Below are 15,592 nucleotides of genomic sequence, written 5' to 3' on the forward strand. Positions count from 1 at the left end.
TTTTTTTTTTTTGTTTAAATTTTATTTATTTTTGAGGGGGGGCATAGAGGGAGAGAGAGAGAATCCCAAGCAGTCTCCACACTGTCAACACAGAGCCCGACATAGGGCTTGAACTCCTGAACCATGAGATCATGACCTGAGCCGAAATCAAGAGTTGGATGCTTAACCTACTGAGCCACCCAGGCGCCCTTACTTGTTTTAAAAAAGTGAGCTATGTTAAAGAAACATAATAAATACTAGTTCAGACTGTATATGAATGATTAAATTTTAGAAAAAGTTACTGGCAAATAAATTTATTTGTGGGACCCTGAAGACAGAATAGAGCCCAGAGAAAGAGTGCAGCAGGAATTGAGTACTTAAAGAAGCAGAATTCAAAAGGAAATTGACTTGCAGTTACATGTATAGAAGAAATCTGAGCTTCCTATAATTAAAATTGAGTAGCAATGCCTGTTAAGGCCAAAAGAAAAGATATTTGGAAGAGTATAAAGTTTATTTGGTAAAAAGGAAGTTTATTGGATGTATTATATGTAGAAAGTTTTCCTAACTAGCTTGTTTGTTTTTTTAAGTTCATCTTTATTTATTTTGTGAGAGATAGAGAGCAAGCGGTATAGGGGAAGAGAGAGAGGGAGACAGAATCCCAAGCAGGCTCTGCACTGACAGTGCAGAGCCTGATGCATGGCGCAAACTCAGAACTGCAAGATCAAGAACCCAACTGAAGTCAGATGCTTAACTGACTGAGCCACCCAGGTACCCCTTCTAAATAGTTTAAATAAGGACTCCCATTGAATATCCAGAATCTGAAATTTTTAGGGGCAGATACTACTTTGGGAGAACCTTAAGATAACAAATTAGGTTGGGAGTGGGAAAGAAGCTTACGGGGATATCCTATAAACAGTAGATCATAGTTGCTATTGTGAGACAGTTTGTTATAGTTAGCTGGCTTACTCTTATGTCAGTTATCTAAGACAGCGTTTCTCAAAGTGTAGTCTGTGATCTCTGGGGTCTCCAAGGCCAGAACTATTTTCACAATTATATCATTAAGACATTGTTTGCCTTTTTGATTGTTCTGACATTTGCACTGATGGTACAAAAGCAGTGGTGGATAGGACTGCCGGTGTCTTAGCATGAACTAGGGCAATGGCGCCAACTGTACTAGTAAAACATCGTATTCTTCACCACCATGCACTCACTTAAAAATGTCCTTAATGAAGCAGTAAAAACTACTAATTTTGTTAAGTCATGACCCTTGAGAACACATTTTTCTTATATTCAGCGTGACAAAGTGTGTGTAAAGTAATTTGAATGCATACCATGGGATGATGGTTGTCTCAAGGAAGTACACTTTTGTGATTATTCTACTTGGAAGTATTTTTCTGTGATGGACATAATTTTAACTTGAAAGAATGACTACCAGACGAACTGTGGATTCAGACTTGGATATTTGGCAGTTATTTTCTCAAAATGAACAAAGAGCCTATCAATTCCAAGAAAACGGCTGACAGTATTTATGCCAGTGACAAAATTTGAGCTTGTTTCAAACCAAAATCAGTATTTTGGAGAACTTGTATCCATCACCTAAGTTCTGTCCATGTATTTCCTATGTTTATGCTCTTCATTTTTTCATATGTCTGTTTCCATCTATCTGGGACCATTCAGAATCTGCTGGAGGTTATTTTTGCTTAATTGTTTTGTCTAAAATATATATATACATATTTTTCATTTTTAAAGAGTGTTCGAGCAGAGCATAGTACTCTAGGTTTGGCAGTTTTCTTTAAGCACACTGACAGTAACACTTTACTGTCTGCAGATTTTCATTTTCTGTTAAGAAGTCAGTTATGAGTCTAACTGTTGTTACTTTAAAAGCTTCCTATTCACACTCCCCATGAATTTTCTTTTTGTTTTTTGCATTTTTCACAGTGATGTATCCAGGTGGGGTTTTTGTTTTTTATTTTTTTTTTTATTCTCCTTGGGATTCAGTGAACTTAAATCTGAGATCTTAAATCTTGATTGGAATATCTTTAAACAGATCTGATAAATTCTCATTATCTTAAAAAAAATTGCAGTCACATTTCTCTCCTGTAAAGACTGATTAAACATGTTAACATGTTACATTTACTTACTGCATCTTCTTTTTTTTTCTTTCTTTCTTTCTCTTTCTTTCTTTCTTTCTTTCCTTAAATCTCCTTTGTTCTAGCTTTTAATTCTTCAGTTTTGTTCAACTGAGCTCAGACACAAATACATTGAATTTTTGTTTTTCATTTGTAGAATTTTTGTCCATTTGCTCCTAGCACCTTTGTTGAAAAGACTTCATTCTCCACTGAGTTGCTTTTGGTCTTTTGTCAGAGATGAGTTGATTATATTTTTACGGGTCTATTTTGGAGCTCCTTGTTCCATTAACCTACGTGTGTCTGTTCTTTCACCAATTCCATGCTGTCTTTGTTACTGTAGTTGTATATGGTAACTCTTGAAATTGGGTAGAATAAGTCCTCCAGCTTTGTTCTACTTCTATCTTGGGTGTTTTAGGTCTTTTGCCTTTCTGTATAAACTTCGGAATCAATTTATTGATAACTACAAGTAGCTTGCTGGGATTTTGATTTGAATTGTGTTGACTCTGTAGAGCTAATTGGGAAGAATTGTTACTCAAACCAGTGGTAGAAAGCAAAATTGGGATTACGTTTTATCTGAGAGCTGTTTTTATTTCTCGTTTACCTTTACCCTGGATAACATGAAAGTTCCGGTGTTTGGCAGGCCCTGGGCTTTGACTTTTCCCTGTGAGGCCACTAAAAGGTTACTTCAGTTTTGCAGTTTTTTCTTTGGAATTGGCAGCTGCCCTAAGGACAGAGCCTTGAGTGCTAGTATCTTGCTTTTTTCCTAGGTTTTTGGGCCCAATAAATGTTTATTATCTTAGCTCTTGAGCTTTTGAGTTTTTTTTAATGTTTATTTATTTTGAGAGAGAGAGCACAAGTGGGAGAGAGGGGCAGAGAGAGAGAGAGAGAGAGAGAGAGAGAGAGAGAAAGAATCCCAAGCAGGCTCTGTGCTGTCAGCATGGAACCCGACACTGGGTTCGATTCCATGACCACGAGATCACAATGTGAGCCAATATCAGGAGTTGGGCACTTAACTGAGCCATCCAGGTGCCCCTGCTTTTGAGGTTTTTAAAAAATTTCATCTAGTTTTAAAGTTGTTTCCAGGAAGGGGATTACCTACATTTATAATTATTGAAAATTGGAGTATCCCCAGTGGCCTACCTCCCTCATAGAATTGATGGTTGGTATATTTACTCTTAAAAATTTGTATAAATTATTGGAGGAGCAGAATGAATTCTCCCAAATTTGTAGTGTCCATTGAGACCTTCCAGACAGTAATAAATTATGCTGCTTGAGATAAACTTATGGTAGATCTTGGAAAGCTCTACTTGTGAAGAAATGTGGCAGTTGAGTTTTGAGTGGTCTAATTAATGTTAAAATGTGCCTTGGTTTTGGGCACTGGGCCGTTTGGCGAAAAACCTTGTAGAAATTTTGGGTTTGTGGTACAGACTGCTAGTTGTCTGTCCCAGTTCTCATTCCTTTCTTAATTTCCAGTGTTTAGGAATATGACCGTGCAAAATAAAAACTAGATTTCTCATCTTCTTTTGCAGCTAGGAGTGGTTATGTGAGTAATCTGTTAAATAGTTTGGACTTTTCTCTCTGTTGTCAAACTTGTACATTGAGCTGTCTGTTGGCCATCTCTGCCTGGATTTATACCAGAAACACTGCAAGCCCAACATAATCAAAAGTAATATTTATTTTCTGGATCTCTGCTACTTCATTTATCCAGTCACCAATGCTGGAACTTCTGACTCCTCCAAATCCCACTGTCCCCAAACTCACACACACATATATACTTCAGACTTCAAATCCAGCTAATTTTTATTCTTTCTAAATGTCCTGCCTTCTCCCAGTCTATACCCAGCATTGACCCTGGTTCTTGCACTTGTCATCTCTTGCCTAGATTGCTACAAGAGCCATACAATTGTTTCTTTGTTTATAGTTTTTTAAAATTTATTTTTTTTAATGTTTATTTATTTTGAGAGAGAGCACGTGCACATGCACCCAGGAGAGGGGCAGAGAGAGAGGGAGAGAATCTCAAGCAGACTCTGTGCTGTCAGCACAGAGCCTGACACAAGGCTCCATCTCATGAAGTGGGAGATCATGACCTGAGCCAAAATCAAGAGTAAGATGCTGAACCGACAACCATCCAGGCGCCCCGTTTATAATTTTGTAACTCTCATTTTTCCTTTCCATCCACAGAATCGCCCATCTGAAATAAGTTTTCAGTCATGCTTGCATAATTAATTTTAGTGCCCTTAGCCTCCCAGACTCTTTGTAATGTGGTTCCATTTTACCTTTCCAGCTCATTGTCATTCCTAACCCTACATTTGATGCTCTAATAGCACCAGATTTCTTTTTTTTTTAATTTTTTTAATGTTTGTTTATTTCTGAGACAGAGACAGAGCACGAGTGGGGGAGGGGCAGAGAGAGAGCGAGAGAGAGACAGACAGACACACAGAATCAGAAGCAGGATCCAGGCTGTGAGCTGTCAGCACAGAGCCCGACGCAGGGCTTGAACCCATGAACCGCGAGATCATGACCTAAGCTGAAGTCAGACACTTAACCTACTGAGCCACCCAGGCACCCCTAGAGAGATTTTTTTACTTTAATTAACTTTACATTTTTCTAAACATGAAATAAATAGGGCCTGCTGTTGAATATACCATATTCTGAAATAGGGATTTATAGTCTAAGTCACAAGTTTTCTTTTTGAAGTACTGTATTTGAGATATCTTTTTTGAAATTTTTTTCAAAGTCTGAAATAAATGTTTTATTTGGCTGGGAAAAATGATTTTCATATGTGTATCATATACGTTGTTTCAGAACATTGCTTATCTGGACCAGTCTCCTTCTGTCACACATACGGAAATTGTGGCCAGGAGAAATTAGTGATTATGTTGATGAGGTAGAAGCAGAGTCAGGATCTGCCGTGACCTACATCCAAATACAAGTATCTGCTTTAAAAAAATCTTCAAGCATGTTGAGGTTCTCAAGTCTTATCTCCAAATTGCATTTAGGATTACCAAGCATTGTTACAAAGACCTTGACCTTTTGTGTAAAGAGTAACTTGGGTAATTAACTGAGCAGGATACATTGTAATTTGTGTCTTACTAACAACTTGATTCTATAAGGAATGGTTTATTTACAAAACAGTGGCCTAAACCTTGCCTCCATACCTGTTTTAGCAATTTATTTTAGAAGGAAATATTTTTTGACCCATTGATAGATTATTTTTAAGTATTCTAAGTGAAGCAGGCGTGGTAGATATAACATGTTATAGATGTATTTGTCTTTGTTTGTTTTTAGCATCAAGCATTGCACAATTCTCTCCAATAATGTAGATCATCTCTTACTGAATTTAACGCTGTCTGATATCATGGTCTCCTTGGCAAATGCCTCAACTTTACAGAAGGATTCCAATTGGATAGAAATGATAAGGAAATTTGTGACAAAGACCCTTGAAGATGGCTTTAGGCTAAATAGTAAGCAGCTAAACAGATTGCTTGGAGTATCATGGAGATTAATGCAGATACAACCTAACAGAGGTAGGTGTTCTTGCTTTGTCCTTATTTAAGAGAGGAGCTCTTATGCATGCTGTTAGGGTCTAGCTTTGAATTGATGACTTTCACACATTTCATGTAGACAAGTTAATTACATTCAAACCTTAAAAGTTAGCTAGTATAATTATAAATGGACTATCTGCTTGAACACTGAAATGGTTATTACTCAGGGCATCTCTTTCTCAGGTGAGTAGGTCCACTGTGAAGCAATATGATTAAATTTCTAGTAGATTACAGACTTGAGTAAAAGGAGGTAGGTATTACTTCAGAATGGTATTGAGCCTAATGATAAAGAAATACACTTTTCTGGTCTAGTTTGATTAGAAATTGAGCACTTTCCCCTTTTATCCATATAGAATGAGTTGAATCCTGCCTGTCTCTACCTTTCTGCTAGCCTGAAGTTATATCACATAAAGTCTATTTTTAGTGTGATTTACGAATTCTTTTCATTCAAAAACAAAGCTTTCCTGTTTGGTTCCCATCTTCTTCATCTTTCTAATATCTTGGTTTTTGTCATCATTACATAGGTTTGTTGTCCCTTACAAAAATTACACTGTAGTCTCAGGTTGCAGTCTGACTTTATATTAACTCATTACTATTGGACTTCAGTGGTAGTATCAGTTTGTGACTAAGATCTGCTTTGTCATAGGAACAAAGTAAAGTGTTTCTGTGCTTTTAGAGGAATTTGGGAGCTGGTGAAGAAACATTTTTGATTAATATACAGTTGTTCTTGTATTTAGAGGCTACAGAGTCTCTCATCAAGGCAGTTTATACATTGTATCAGCAGAGAGGCCTTCTCCTTCCAGTTCGAACTTTGTTACTAAAGTTTTTCAGTAAAATCTATCAAAAAGAAGAACTGAGATCTTACAGAGTCAGGTAAGGTTTCATTTATTTTACCTTTCTTTTTTGGTGGAGTTATTTTGTAGTCTACTTAAGATACTAGAGTGGTAAAAATCTTTGGAGATGTTCATTCTTTTTATTTTGTTTGGCTGCATATAAGAAAAGATATAAAATTGTATATAGAAACATGCATACTAGTGCCAGTAATCTTTATGTGCACCACCAGCAGATAAAAGCCTCTTTGAGCTTATATTTCCACTTGTCCACTTACAACTTAAGGTCAGTTGGAGTAACCTATAGCAGCCTCAGCTTTTTCTTTTGCTTTCTGTAAAAACTATGGAGGTCGAACCATTAGCTATTAGTGGCATATTGGGGCATATGGTGTAAGAATGAAGACGATAGAAGATGAAAAAGTTTCGGGCTTAGTTTGGTGCTATCAGTTGAGATGGATAACACAAAGAGTAGAACTAAGGAATTAATTTTTTGATATGGTGAATTTGAGATATAGTTTGGAAGTCAGGAAGATATGTTTAGGTGGAAGATAAGGTTTGGGGATACCTGAGCATATGTAGGTAGTTGTTGAAACATATTTGAGTCTTTAGTAGAAGCCGGGTGCTTTTCATAATTCATCTAAATCTCATATTCCTACTTTGAGGTGTAGATACTGTTACTTTCGTTTTGTAGGAGGAAACTGAAGCTTAGTTTAATAAGTTGGTGAGTGTCCTATAATTAATGGGAAACAGAGCTGAGACTTAAGTTTAGGTCTGACAGCAAAGGTCATGCTTAATTCACTAAGCTCTTGGGGTACAGCAAAAGTGATTGCCGTTGCCTGAGTGAAGAGACATTGGAGCTTTAGCAAGTATAAGTACAGTTGATCCTTGAACAGTGTGGGGATTAGGGACACTGACCCCCCTCCCCATTACAGTTGAAAAACTGTATGTAACTTTTGACTCCCTCAGAACTTAACTACTAATAGCCTACTGTTGACTAGAAGCCTTACCGATAAGTTGATAAACATATTTTGTATGTTATATATATTATGTATTGTATTCTTACAATAATACCTAGCTTAATGTTTTCAGTGTTTCTAGGGTGTGCAGTTTGTGAGGTTTTCACAAAAAAATTTCCAGTATATTTATTGAAAAAAACCTGCATGTAAGCAGACCCATGCAGTTCAAAACCATATTGTTCAAAGGTCAACTGTATACTGAAGAACTAAAATAACACAGGTTTGAAACCATTTAGTGTGAGAGCACCCTACATTGAATGCATTATTGAGTTAGTATAACAGCTAATACTGTAAGGATAAATAGAACACAATGAGCAGTAGTAGTGTCAGTAGTAGTGTCTGTTTTTGAAGATAAACATGCAATTTAGATAGTGCCCCAAATTGCATGCTCTTTTTAAGTGAGTGGTTAAAACCTTGGAAAATGCTACAGCTGAATAAATGATGCTTCTGGTCTTATAAACTCTAAAATGTTTAAATGAGTACATGTTGGGGCGCCTGGGTGGCTCAGTCGGTTGAGCGTCCGACTTCGGCTCAGGTCATGATCTCGCGGTCCGTGAGTTCAAGCCCCGCGTCGGGCTCTGGGCTGATGGCTCAGAGCCTGGAGCCTGCTTCCGATTCTGTGTCTCCCTCTCTCTCTGACCCTCCCCCGTTCATGCTCTGTCTCTGTCTCAAAAATAAATAAATGTTAAAAAAATTTTTTTTTAAATGAGTACATGTTGTGTTCTTGGTAGATAATAATGTCACTCTGTGGTATATTTAAGTTAAAAATTTTTTTTGTTTGTTTAAACTTATTTCTCTTGTCTTTATACTTTATTTTGTTCTTCCTTGGTGTTTCTTAGATATCGTAGTAAGGTGTTATCCCGTTGGCTGGCTGGTTTACCATTGCAGCTTGCTCATCTTGGCTCCCGAAATCCTGAGCTCTCAACACAGCTTATTGATATCATCCATACTGCAGCAGCACGAGCAAATAAAGAATTACTAAAAAGTTTACAAGCTTCTGCTCTCCGAATCTATGGTAAGAGTTTAACTGTGTAGGTAACCATTGATCTACCCTGCATTAGGAAAGAAGTTTCTTTAAAAAAAAATTTTTTTTTTAATGTTTATTTATTTTTGAAGGAGAGAGAGACAGAGTGTGAGCGGGGGTGGGGCAGAGAGAGAGGGAGACAGAATCTGAAGCAGGCTCCAGGCTCTGAGCTTTCAGTACAAAGCCATGTGGGGCTCAAACACACAAGCTGTGAGATCATGACCTGAGCCGAAGTCGGCTGCTTAACTGACTGAGCCACCCAGGCACCCCTAGGAAAGAAGTTTCTAAGTGGAACTCTTTAGGTTTGCCTTTCCTTTGAATTATTATAAATTATTCACACCATGGTTAAAGTGCCGGAACAAAATATCAAATAGTAAATTCATTTTCAATAGTAAGTATTTTTTATTAGGATACTTTTAGAAGGTTAATGGTTGTAGATGCTTCTTGGATTCTTAAATTGTCTTTTCAGCCACATGCTGTTTACAAATTCAAAACTGATCAGGTATTTAAAAAAATTCCTTTGAAGCTTTGGCAGCAAATTAATCATAAAGGATATTTTGTATGACTTCTATATATTTATACTTTTTTATTCATCCTTGGAACTATTTTATATGTTAAGCAAAAATACCAATAAAAGCATATTGGGAGGTATTACATATATGTAATATGTATTTATTATTGAGATGTAATTCACAAACCATAAAATTTGCCCTTTTACAATGTATATTTCAGTGTTTTTAACATATTCCCAAAGTTGTGCAGTCACCACTGTCTGATTCCAGAATATTTTTATCACCCCAAAAGGAAATTAAACCCATTAGTAGTCCTTCTCCAGCTCCTGGCAACCACCAATCTACTTTCCTGTCTGTATGGATTTGCCTGTTCCGGACATTTGTTATAAATGGAATTACATAATGTAGAGCCTTTTGAATCTGGCTACTTTCACTTAATGTACTGTTGGCAGTATACATGCATATTGTAGTGTGCATGTATCTGTACTTTTTTTTTTTGTTTTGCTGAGTACTAGTATTCCACTCTATGAATCTGTCACTTATATTTACCCATTCATTAAGTGATGGACATTTGGTTTGCTTCCATCCTTTTTGAGTTATATTTTTAAGTCTTTTTTTTTCAGTACTGCTTATATGTAGATGTCTTCTGCTTTAAATTAGGTTGGTATTGTAATTGTCACTGTTTAGCAAAAGCGCTTGTTTTTTACCGTTTTACTTTGGTTCAGTCCCTTTACCCCATCAAAGTTATTATTTCAGACATTGACACTTGGATGTTGTGGAATTATTACAGTGTTAAATAAATATATCTTTAATAATGTTCATTGTTTTACTTTAGAAAATAGTTCAAGTCCTACATACACTTTATGATAAAACTTTTTTATGTAGATGATAAGTTGAAATTCAGTTTAATACAGTAAAAAGTAAGCAAGCACTCAATCTGCTTTACTAATTTAATCTCTGTATATCTTTTATAGTTGACTTTAATATGTGTTACCTACCCCACTAGATCCACAAGAAGGCACTGTGGTGGTTCTTCCAGCAGACTCTCAGCAGCGTTTGGTCCAGCTTGTATATTTTCTACCCAGTCTGCCTGCTGATTTACTTTCTCGGTTAAGTCGTTGCTGTATTATGGGAAGACTCAGTTCAAGTTTGGCTGCCATGCTTATCGGGATACTGCACATGAGGTAGCATCCTCAAGTGAGCTATATTTTAAGTATATAGTCTTTTCTCCCATGCCTTTTACTGGCAGTGTGTAAATTACAGAAGGCTTATACTGCTACTAACTTCATTTGCTTCATTTGCTCTTAATGCAACATTTAAAACTCTTCATCCTATTATTGCTAGATAAAGTTCACTGGAGTAAGACTGTTTCAAGTTTTTTAGTGATTTGTATAGATAGAAATTATCTATAATTTGTACATAATGTACAGATTTTAAATTCTCAAAAGCCTGTAGTAAGGGTTCAGTGGCAGGTGAGAGTACTATGCTTAAATAAAACCTTTGGTGTTAATGGGATTGTGATACAGACCACCTTTTCAGGGACCTCCAAATTTAATGTAGCTGGTGAAATAAATATGTTTGTGACTCAGGCGAGGAATCAGTTGAAATCTCTTTTTGTGTGTGTGTGTGGTTAAATGTAGATAACATAAAACTTAACCATTTTAACCGGTTTTAAGTATACAGTTAAAACTGTGCAGTGGCATTAAGTACTTTCACATTGTTGTGCAGCCAGCACCGCTGTCCATCTCCACAACTTTTTTATCATTCCAAACTGAAACTCTGCATGCGTTAAACAGTAACTCCTCATCCCCCTCTCCCCCGGCCCTTAGTAACCACTGTTCTATCTTCATGATAAAAAAAATAAATAAATTAATGTTTATTTTTGAGAGAGAGAGAGAGAGAGATCACGCAATGGGGAGGGGCAGAGAGAGGGAGATACAGAATCCAAAGCAGGCTCCAGGTTTCAATCTGTCAGCACAGAGTCCAGCGTGGGGCTTGAACTCACAAACTGAACTGTGAGATCATGATCTGAGCCAAAGTCAGACTCTTAACCGACTGAGCCACCCAGACACCCCTTCATGATTTAGAGTATTCTAAGTACCTCATATAAATGGAATCATACTATATATGACCTTTTGTGTCTTGCTTATTTCACTCAGCATAACTCTTCAAGGTACATCCACATCGTATCATGTATCAGAATTTCCTTTTTAAGGTTGACTTAATGTTCCAGTATATGTATATACTACATTTTGTTTATTTTTCCCTTGATGGAAACTTGGTTGTTTCCATCTTCTAGCTTTTGTGAATAATGCTGCTGTGATCATTGGTGTACAGATATCTGTTTGAGTCCTTGCTTTAAATTCTTTTGGCTATATACCCAGAAGTGGAATTGTTGGGTCCCATGGTAATTCTCTGTTTAATTCTTCGAGGAACTGCTGTAACGTGTTCCACAGTGGCTGCATCATTTTACTCTTAAATGTTTTATAACAGTGTTTCATATTGTGGGTATTCAAAGTATCCTTAAACACCTTATGTTTGTATCATTAGGCATAATATTTTTAGTGTTCAGTAAGATTTATTATTGATTGTGGCTCATAGGGTCTAATATGGTTTTAGGGAGAAATTGAAATCTAGGTGGTACCTGAAAAGTTTAAAGACTAATAACTTCCTTGTGACTTGTACAATACAGATCCTCTATCCTGGTTAAATAGGAGTAGCTCACTTTATTGGTAGACTTCCTTTAGCTTGTTTGACAGTCACCTCTTACCATTATAAGACATATCTTGGAATCAGTCACCTAAAGTGTGATTTACCTTTGTTTTTAGCTAGCAGAAGAGAGCTATCGGCAATGTGTTTGTTTATATGTGAAATTCACTCTTATTTCTTCTGTGTGCATGTGCATTAGAGAGACTTGGTCTTACCTTTAAGTGTTTTAAGCATATATTAGTTTCAGTGTTTTTCTTTCTAAGGGAAAAAAATCCTCGTCTAGTAAGCAGTTATTTAGCAGGCCTTTAAAAAAATTAAATGTGGTTTCTTTTTGTTACTGAAGTGGTTTTGTTTATTAACTTCCAGTAGAGGGCACTCTGTTCCTTTGATATAACTGGTGAAGGATCTGTTTTCACGTTGACTTAAAATCAGTTTTTGAACACTTCTTGAAACTAATTCTCTTTGGAAGCTATGTTTGTATCTTTATCAATATCAGTTATGATTGACTTGATAACTTTTGCCAAGGATGTTTTCAATTTTTTTTTCTTTCTGTGGAGATTTGTGGTAACTATTGAGAAAATATATTTACAAATAGTCGGGATTCATAATCACCAAATTAAAAGCATATTGTCAATATAGTTAAGAATCCACCAAGTTAAATTCTGTTTTTTAGCAGAGTCTGTTAGTAGACTTCTCTCTCTGTAGATGTATTGTTCCCATTCAGATGAATCTCTTTTTTTTTTTTTTCCAGATGAATCTCTTTTTAAAAAAATAATACAAAATTAGGACTTCTGAACTTTCTTAGGCCAGTGACATCATTATATCACTTCCTAGATTCAGAATTTAACAATAATGTTTGTTTCCCTTAGACATACACTGAGTTATTTCATATCTGGTTTTCTTTTCAAAATACCCCCTTCTGTCCTCAACTATGACTATACACAAGCCAGTTGCTTTTCATAATCTTACACCTGTACTGTTATAATATTCCATCTAACTTTTGCACTTTTGCCAGATTAATTTTCCTTAAATATTGCTTTAATTCTGATTTTTGTCTGTTACACTAAGTGTATTATGAGATCAGGTTCTTTTAGGTTTTGTAGTTCTGATGTCCTGTTTGTCTTTATCCGAGAGAGTTAACCCCAAAGAATAGTTTGTTCCATATGTGAAAAACCCATCAGCTAAAAACTGTTGGTATTCATTTTTTATTTATTTATTTATTTTTCCAACGTTTTTATTTATTTTTGGGACAGAGAGAGACAGAGCATGAATGGGGGAGGGGCAGAGAGAGAGGGAGACACAGAATCGGAAACAGGCTCCAGGCTCCGAGCCATCAGCCCAGAGCCTGACGCGGGGCTCGAACTCACGGACCGCGAGATCGTGACCTGGCTGAAACCGGACGCCTAACCGATTGCACCACCCAGGCGCCCCTGTATTCATCTTTTTAAAAGTGCAATTAGAGTTGTTGCCCCTATCTAATTTTTATCACCCACTTAAAGTCTTTTAGAGTTTGACTCCCCCTCCCCCCCATACCATTCTCCTTGTGTTTTCCCCCTTACCTTTGCTCATTCCTTATCCTTTCTGCCCCTAGTTTATTTACAGCTGGATTGGGAAACATAAGACATAAATGTGGAGAGAATCCACACTGTTAGAGAAAAATCTGACAAGGGAGAAATTTGGGACTAAGAAGTTTGGCCTGGTTTTTAAGTAGGGTAAATACATGACCTCCTCTGTCAGGAACAGTTTCAGTTTAGTTCTTTTGTCCCAGCTTACCTCAGAAGTGTTCTGGCTTTGACAGTATATATGGTCATCATAATTTTAAGGGCAGTATGATATATTGCTTGTCATTTGTTGAAAGCAGTCTCTTAAATGGATTTTGCTACCTTTTTTAGCCACTGGATGGCACAGTTGCTTTCTGTTTTCACTGGGTTCAAAAGCATATTAGTTTGTTTTCTAATTACCATTTTGTACTCTTTCCCATTGTGCATTTCTGGCTTTTTAAAATAACCTCTCCGTTTTTGTTACTCCTTCCATAAGTCTTTTGCTTATTGTGGGAATAATACTCACAAAAGGGTGTTTCCATTATTTTAACTGCCCAAATTTAAAGAATGGTAATAAATATTAGCTATTTTAACAGTAAATTAAGTGCTTCTAGTTGAATTAGAAACGCCCAATTTTGTCTGACATTTATTCAGATAACTGAAAAAATTTGTAGCCTCAGCTTGTTGGATCTGATCATTCTCAGCACCCCCCCCCCCCCCTTTTTTTGGCCATATCTGAGACTAACATTTGTTGTCTTTTCCCTTAGTCTTAACTTGAAGAGAGTTTTTAAAGGAATCACTGGAAACTGATCCCCTACCAGGAACCACATAATCCTCATTTAACGAGAAGCTGCTTTACATTTAGCTATTCCCCTAAGTATACCATGAATACTTAGCTGTGCTATTATGACGTAGACCCAGTTACAGCTTTGCACAGTATAGGAACACATGATTATCCTAGAATGATTTTACATGGAATATTCTTTGCCTAACCTAAGATACTTTTTGCTTAGTTAGAAAACGAGCTTGTTTAAACTTAGCTCATTTAAGTAAACAAGGTAAGACTTTATGAAAATCAAGTAGCAGCCAAACCTGCTAGTGAAAAGCAAAGCTTCATCTTGGCTCCTTGGAATCTGATTTTCGAATGGCATGGAAATTTTCTAATTTATACCATATATATGGATCAGTTATGCTTTTTCATGGATATTTTGCATAAGTATGTTAGAAGTTGAACTTCCTATATTCTGGTACTTGAGCCCTTATATTTAAAGTGAATATATACTATGGGTTTTTAAGTTATTAGTGCAGATTTGTTTTGAATAAAGAAACATAGTTATGTATTGTGCTGCTTTTCAAAGTCTTCCAAGTTGGTCACCTCTGGTAATAATTCTCCTATTGTTTGTTATAGATCATCATTTTCTGGATGGAAGTATTCAGCTAAAGACTGGTTGATGAGTGATGTGGACTATTTCAGCTTCTTATTTTCAACACTTACAGGTAAAGACATTCACCTGACAGATTAAGGAAAGGAAAAATCTGGTATAAAAGTTCCCCTAAGATTTACTGTCTTATCTGTTTGGTTCTAAGTTTTGAAGATGGTAAATAATCTATTTACGTTGAAATGATTTTTATGGCTAACAAGTTGGGATCTTTGAAGGAATATTTGTATTCTCCAGTGTCAGGCTTTTGAGGCAGGGATATACATGATTCATGTTTAAATCTCTCAGAGTACAAATACTCTGGAGATGAGTTGAATGTCACATGATTATATTTTCATTTATTTCTAAGTCTAATTTCTCAACTTGATTATCTTGCTTTACAGTGAGTTGGACATACTTGACTCTTTCAGATAGGTGCAAACCTCATTGCATACTTTAAAAAGTTGATGAGCAGAATATCCATTTTAAAAATGTTTAAAATGTTCAGCTTGATAGCAAGTACATCAGATTTCAGTTAGCCATTTTCTACATTCCATTGCTCAAAAGCAAAGTTAGTAAAATGAATCTACAAATAAGTTAGATGTGTAAGTATTATTACTTTTGTTTTAAATGATTGTACTGTTTCAACATTTCTGTTGTATATTTGGAGGATAAAGATGACATTCTTTGACATTTTCTGAAGGCTTAAAATTTAGGAGATTTAATGAATAGGTTAAGATACTCCAGAAAAAACTTGACAAGTGCTGATAATGAGCTGAATCCAAGATACATATTATATACGCAGATAAATGAGTGTTTATATGATAGTTTTGGATGTACCCATTTGAGATAGAAGGCAGGGATTTTATGTTTTAATAGTGGTACGAGT

General features: G+C 36.1%; 1 protein-coding gene across 2 annotated transcripts in view; it reads left to right on the forward strand.

Moving 5' to 3' along the window:
- The window catches only part of TEX10 (testis expressed 10), a 57,608-nt gene that overhangs the window by 24,946 nt on the left and 17,070 nt on the right, over positions 1 to 15,592 (forward strand). For both annotated transcript variants that reach the window (XM_027039548.2, XM_053204878.1), the window contains 5 exons: positions 5,397 to 5,635; positions 6,391 to 6,526; positions 8,339 to 8,514; positions 10,042 to 10,219; positions 14,694 to 14,782. In XM_027039548.2, coding sequence (XP_026895349.1) covers positions 5,397 to 5,635; positions 6,391 to 6,526; positions 8,339 to 8,514; positions 10,042 to 10,219; positions 14,694 to 14,782 — 818 coding nt within the window. The remainder of the gene's footprint in view (positions 1 to 5,396; positions 5,636 to 6,390; positions 6,527 to 8,338; positions 8,515 to 10,041; positions 10,220 to 14,693; positions 14,783 to 15,592) is intronic.

This window comes from Acinonyx jubatus, chromosome D4 (assembly GCF_027475565.1).
Source record: "Acinonyx jubatus isolate Ajub_Pintada_27869175 chromosome D4, VMU_Ajub_asm_v1.0, whole genome shotgun sequence".
In the NCBI taxonomy this organism is placed as follows: Eukaryota; Metazoa; Chordata; class Mammalia; order Carnivora; family Felidae; genus Acinonyx; species Acinonyx jubatus.